This window comes from Haemorhous mexicanus, chromosome 4 (genome assembly GCF_027477595.1).
Source record: "Haemorhous mexicanus isolate bHaeMex1 chromosome 4, bHaeMex1.pri, whole genome shotgun sequence".
Taxonomy (NCBI): Eukaryota; Metazoa; Chordata; class Aves; order Passeriformes; family Fringillidae; genus Haemorhous; species Haemorhous mexicanus.
In genome coordinates, this window is record NC_082344.1 from 27,209,042 (window position 1) to 27,215,656 (window position 6,615).

The following is a 6,615-nucleotide window of genomic DNA, read 5'->3' on the forward strand; positions in this document are numbered from 1 at the left end:
GTTGAGCAGAAGCAAACAGCAAGGGGAGGCCTTTGCTGGAACACAAACACATTTTGCCAGAAATACACACACCTTCCAGCTGCTTCTGTAATGACCAGCAACCAAAGTCCCATTCCAGCTTAGTTTAAATGGAAAAGGGTTGACTGACAAGCTGTAATCTCTTTTTGAGCCAAGAACTCCCAGTTGTCATTTCCACTGTTTCCCTCCATCCTGCCTGATGCACCACAGGTCGATGAGGTGTGAACACAGGGCCATGGCATCCCCTTTCCCAGCCTGGAGCACAGACCTGCCCAGAGCTGTCCCCCAGACCTGCAGTGCTTGGCAGGTGACATAAGGGAATGTGTGAGGGAACAAGGGGTGGGGCTAAGAGCACAGGCTTGAACCCCAAGAACATGATCTCTGCACTGCCCTGGGACTTGGTATCCTTACTGCCCAACTGAGAGACACACTGGTTAGTTTTTAGTGTATAAACTCATGGATTTTGGACATTTACAAACAATTAAGAGACCTGCTCTCTAGAGACAAGCAGATGTGCTGTGGGGTATTGCAGTGCAACAGAAGAGTAGACCAGGCTCTGTCATTTAAAAATACTGTATTTTATTTATATTTATTTACTTAGGAAACCCAAAGGGTAAATAAGCTGAGAGTGTCACCAGTGATGAACCCACACAAAGACTATTGAGACATGAGATCTTCACAACCATATTACACAAAAAACCCCATGAAGAAGTGAGACATTGTTTGGGTGCTTTTAGCTAGGCATCATGAAAATCCCTACAGCAATAGCTTCCATAGAAACAGCTTTCTTCCTAGTGGAAGCAGGATGCAGCTAGCATCCAGATTAGTAGCATTCCCTTGCCAAAGTGCCCCCCGTGTAAGGAAGCTGGGACATCGACTGATTGTACCGACACATCACTGCTACCACGCTTGCTCTCACAATGCCTCCAAGCACGTCTCTGCTCACTCCCTCCACCTGATGTGCCTTCCCACAGGCAGTGGTGGCCGGCCTGGGGACACCCCTGCCATGTGCCTGGTGCCCTGTGAAGCAGGAGATCTGGGGGTCGCTCCTTTGAGCCAAGGGCATCGCGCCGACCTGGCTCAGCTGGCTGAGCTAAACTCCATGGGAGCTATTTTGGTGGGCTCTCCAGTACTGCACAATACAAGAAGCATGGCCTAAAGTAACATCCACCTACAACACACTAGTAGATCATTTCAGATTCAGTACTATGTACAATTTACTCTTACTTAGTATACTAAGGAGCTGTGGTATTTCTTCCGAGACGTGTTATTTGACTGATGATTATTGAATCTTTCTGTCCACTGGGCTGCAGAGGAATGCTGCACTCTGGCTATATACCATTGGGTTAAGAAACTTCAACAACCTGCCTCAATTCTTCAAACAGGGGCGTGAGCTCCTTCTCCAAACTTACAATCAGCCCTGGAAAGAGAGAAGATACACAATGTTCCATCAAACATCACTGAGAATCCTCCCTCCAAAGCCCACAGCTCCCTCCCATGTGACAGGCAATGTTTTTCAAAGCCTGAAATGTTTCATGTGAGCTACTCACTTTCCTGTGAATCGTGGGCAGCACCCCCAGGCAGGGTGTCTACAGTCCCTGGCACTAGAAGAGCCATCCCGTGCAGCACAACTCTCCCCCACTACTGCCTTGCCACTTGCATAGCTACTGTGGCCCAAGAAGCTGTACCAGAACTAAATCCCTTCTGCTCATATTCATTAGCCAATGTCCTCACCAGCAAGGCTAGGGGCTGGCTGAAGAACTTCCCCACCCCACAGAACTGAAGACAAATCTGCACACGTTCCTGCAGAATGTTAACTTGACTGACAGAAAGAGACCCAACAGCTGGCTTGTACAGCACAGTACTGCCTGTGCAGCATGGGCAAGGGTAATCACAGGAGAAATATGCTTTTAGAAGAGTAACAACTCCAGCAAGACACCTAAAACCTGTGAATTTTTACTCACACCTTTTCCCTCTCACCTTTCACAATACACTGACAAAATTCACAGCAGGAACAAAGTTAACACAGGTGGCAGTGAATTCAGGGAATTTATTTTAATTTATTAAAATACTGCAATCTTTAAAACCGATGTGTAGACATACCTGTATTGGCATTGCTGCTAGCAATGAAACTCACTACCAAAGGTAAGCGATTGAACTGCACCACCTGCAAGGACAGAGAAGTGCTCAGCCAGCAGCTAACACATTGTGCATGTCAGGGAACAGGAGGGCAGGCACGTTTATTCTTTTTCAATACTGTTCCCTGTACAGGAGTATCTGTTCTTCCATTACCAAGGAAACGGCACCGTGGACACTACAAGTAAGCTAGCAGCATCAAGAGAGTCAAAGCAATGTACTAACTCACCCACTTCATTTCCAAACAAACTTGACACACTGTAGGCTAAACAGCTGGTCAGTTTACAGCAGCCATAATTAAAAGCTCTCAGGACTACCAGAACTCATGAAGGAGCAGAAATGCAGTAGATGATAGATTTTTGGGCACAAATAATCAAATTATTTGTGAAAAATGTGAGTGGTATTTTGAAGTGTTCTTACCTCAAAGCCATACTGGCAGCAAGATTAGCTATGAAGCAGGCTGCATGTGCATTAATTGATGTTAGGTGTCAGTAACTATAAACATTGTTTATAAAAGAGAAAATAAACCCTTCATAAAAGATTCAGAAGACCATATGAGCAACATCTTCTGCAAAATCAGAATTACTACACTTTCCCATTGTCAACAAGTAAATCTCAAGTTTTGAGAAACGTAACAGAAGTTTAAAAAATACTTATTTTGGCTTAATTACTTAAGCTGTGTAAGAAATAAATCAAAATTACTTCAATAGCAGCCTAGTGAAAATCTACCAGAGCTTAAACAACCTTCTTTCTCTTGCTCAGTGTAATGCAGGAACAGCTCAAGTTGCTGAGGACAGAGCACACTGAGGTTACTCACCTGGTAGGTATTGTAATAGCAGATGATACTTTTGTTTTTAGAGAGTCCTAACTTACTGCCCTGATCTGTGGCAAGGGCAAAGGTGGACAAAAAGCCAGGTCGCAGTGCATGTTCTGGAGCATTATCATTGGCAACTAGAACAAAACAAGAAAATCCTTGTCTTTACATGGTGTCTCTGACCACATCCCAAACCCTCATCCAGCTCAGGGCTCTGCCAAAAGCAGAGAAACATGCAAGACCTCTGAGGTGCTGCCACAGGAACACCAAGCAGTTTAAACAAGCTGTGCATCATTTACTGCTCTCTGTATGATCAAAGCTCGTTATACCAGCATCCCTCCTAGCACACCTAAGAAATTTTTAATCCTTTTCCTTTAGGATGCCTGTGCTGATGTTCCTCTGGTTCCATGTCCCATTGCACCCATTCCAGCCTCTGAACAGATTACTGGCACAGTCACTTGACTGCACACAGGTGAAGATGTGCAAGTTCTGCTGGGTGTTTGAATACTCTGGGACATTGAACAAAATAAATCTGCAATACCTGAATCTTTGTATCCTTAAACTATTGTACTCACAAGCCAAAAACATCTGAAACAAGGACTGCAGAACATAAAAACTACAGCACTAAAAAGGCCAACAAAACACTGCTAAGCTCCCTCTACCACTTAGTATCAATCAGCCTGTGAGGGACTTGAAGATGGAAGGACCTTACAGCACTCCAACCCCTGTCACGGAGGAAAACTTCCATGGACTACAATTACTGAGGGCACAAACAAAAGGATATATTTAAAAAGGTACATCATCAACTACTGAACTTCTGCTTAAAATCCAATTTAATTCCACCACTTGGGATAGTCAGGTATTTGGCATAACCAGAAGACTTTTCTGTACTTCTCCACCCCCTGCTGTTCAATCAGGATTTCAGCTGCAGAGCACAGCAAGAAGCGGAAGTTACCTTTGATAACAGGCACACCATCTCTGTCTGAGACTACAATAGCATGAAGACCTTCAACGCTGAAAAGAAAAAAAGGAAGAAGAGACACCACTTTAAAAACACAGCAATTAGTAAGAAAGGGGTTTTTGTGTGAACAAATGTGCAAGAAAGGGGAAAACTTTGAAAAAAACTGATGCCCTCATTAATTTAGTATTTGTTCTGTTTAGTACAGATCTGGTGGCCCCAATTAGAAGAAGGGCATGGAACTGGTGGAGCAAGTCCAGAGGAAGCCATTAGGCTGATAAGAGGGCTGGAGCACTTCCCCTACAAAGACAGGTTGAGGAAGTTGGGGCTGTTCAGCGGGGGGAAGGGAAGGCTGGGTGGAGACCTCAGAGCAACCTTCTGGAATCTGAAGGTGGTTTACAGGGAAGCTGGAGAGGGACCCTTCATCAGGAACTGCAGTGACAGGACAAGGAGTAGTGGGTACAAATTGAAAACCGGGAAATTCAGGTTAGCTATTAGGAAGAAATTCTTTACTGTGCGGGTGGTGAGATACTGGAATAGGTTGCTCAGGGCGGCTGGAGACCGCACCCTGGAAGTACTCATGGCCAGGCTGGATGGGGCTCTGAGCAAGCCGGTCTAGTGGGAAGTGTCCCCGCCCGGGCAGAGGGCTGGCACGGATGGCCCTGGCCGCCCGCCCCGCACAGCCCCGCGTTACCTCGGCAGCTTCTTGTACAGGAACCGCTTCAGGTCCTGCGGGCAGAGACGGGCGGCGCGTTACTCACGGCCGCTCGCAGCACCTCCGGAGCTCCCTTCCCGCCCGGCCCGCCCCGGCCCCGGCAACCCCCGGCCCCACCCCCGCCAGCAGCCACCGCCCGCGCCCCGCCCGCCCCGCGGAGCCGCACTCACGTCGGCCATGGCTGGGGCCCGCCCGGTGCCGCCGCCGCCGCCACCTCCGCGGGCCTGCGAGACAAGACGAGAGGCGACCCCGTCACCGCGGGCGCGGCCACCGCCTCCGAGGACGGGAGCGGCCGGAGGGAGGGCGCGCTCCATTCCTGAGGCCCGGCCGGCCGCCACCCCCCCGCCTCGCCGCCGTGGTACAGCCGCGCCGGGAAGGGCTCTCGGCTGGGCCGAGACCACCGCGCACCGGGAGGGGGGAGCGGGGGGCACTCCCTGCCCGCCCCGCCGTACCTGTCCGCGCCTCCGGCGCGCCCCGCACGGCTCCGCCGCCGCTTCCCCTCGGAGCCGCTGTCACATGAGCCGCGGCACCGCCCTCCCGGCCCCGGAACCGCTTCCCCGCCCCGCTCCGCCCCGGCAGCAAAACAAACCAAAACCAAAACAAACCATAGCGTTTCCGTTAAACCGAGAGCAAACGTGTTTTTATGCCCAGTAGTTACTGCCACTCTTCCATTGTTGCTTGTTTCCCCTACTTTTGGATCTAGTCCGTCAAACCATGGATCTGCAGGCTAATTCAGCAGCTAATGTAAAAAAATAAATAGATTCATTTAGTAGATGCCTTCAGGGTGACAATGGTAACTGCATATCTTTAAAGTCTTCTATCAGAATGCAGGATCCTCATGGTAGATCTAAAAAAGCCCCAAGCCTGCTCAGCATGTATCAAGGATTTTTCTCTTAAAAAAAAAAAAAAAAAAAAAGAAAAGAAAAAAAAAGAAAAGAAAAAAAAAAAAAAAAAAAAAAAAGAGCTACTACAGGCCAAGCACAGAATCAGACTAAATTTGGTTGGAAAAGATGTCCTAGATCATCGAGTCCAAACTACGACTGAACACCACCACGTTAACCAGACCATGGCCCTGAGTGCTGAGTGCCACATCCAGTCTTTCCTCAAACACCTCCAGCAGCAGTGAAACTGATCACCTTACAGGGCAGCCCATTTCAGTACTAGTCACCTTTTCTGTGAAGAATTTCTTGCTAACCTGAATCTCTTCTGGCACAGCTTAAGATAATTTCCTCTCATCCTGTCACTGGCTGCATGCCAGAAGAGACCAACCCCCACCTGGCTACACCCTCCTGTCAGGGAGTTGCAGAGCAGTAAGGTGCCCCCTGAGCTGCCTCTTCTCCAGACTAAACACCCCCAGCTCCCTCAGCCACTCCTCACAGGACTTGTGCTCCAGACCCTTCCCCAGCTCCACTGCCCTTCTCTGGACATGCTCCAGCACCTCAATGTCCTTCTTGCAGTGAGGGGCCCAGAACTGGACACAGCTCAAGAGCTGTGGCCTCAGCAGTGCCCAGTACAGGGGGACAATCACTGCCCTGGTCCTGCTGGCCACACCACTGCTGACACAGGCCAGGATGCCCTTGGCCTTCCCGGCCCCCTGGGCACACCCTGGCTCATGTTCAGCCACTGCTGACCAGCACCCCCAGGTCCTTTTCCACTGGGCAGCTTCCCAGCCACTCTGTCCCCTGCCTGTGGCACTGCCTGGGGCTGCTGTGACCCAAGGGCAGGACTCAGCACTTGGCCTTGTTGAACCTCGTTCTGTTGGTCTCAGCCCACTGATCCAGCCAGTCCAGATCCCCTGCAGAGACTTCCTGCCCTCCAGCAGATCAACAATGCCACCCAACTTGGTGTCACCTGTGGATTTACTGAGGGTAGCCTCAATTCCCTCATCCAGATGGTCAGTAAAGATACTGAACAGGACTGGGCCCAATACTGAGCCCAGGGGACACCACCAGTGACTAGACCATTGTTGATACC

The 6,615-nt window shown here is 49.6% G+C and overlaps 1 protein-coding gene across 1 annotated transcript; it reads right to left on the minus strand.

Moving 5' to 3' along the window:
• Window positions 1-575: 575 nt before the first annotated feature.
• Window positions 576-5,164, minus strand: LAMTOR3 (late endosomal/lysosomal adaptor, MAPK and MTOR activator 3). The gene is made up of 7 exons (XM_059844169.1): window positions 5,094-5,164; window positions 4,812-4,865; window positions 4,621-4,655; window positions 3,924-3,982; window positions 2,972-3,105; window positions 2,122-2,185; window positions 576-1,438 (listed from the first exon to the last, which is right to left on the minus strand). The coding sequence occupies exons 2-7, from the start codon at window positions 4,818-4,820 to the stop codon at window positions 1,365-1,367; spliced, it is 375 nt and encodes a 124-aa protein (XP_059700152.1). The 5' UTR covers window positions 4,821-4,865; window positions 5,094-5,164; the 3' UTR covers window positions 576-1,364.
• Between the last annotated feature and the right edge of the window lie 1,451 nt (window positions 5,165-6,615).

Excerpts from the sequence above, each read along its gene's own strand:
- LAMTOR3 (XM_059844169.1), bottom strand. Across the intron at positions 3,106-3,923 it reads TGGTGTGCCTGTTATCAAAG|TTGCCAATGATAATGCTCCA; the intron begins GTAACTTCCGCT and ends GTTTTGTTCTAG. Across the intron at positions 1,439-2,121 it reads TAGCAGCAATGCCAATACAG|GGCTGATTGTAAGTTTGGAG; the intron begins GTATGTCTACAC and ends CTCTCTTTCCAG.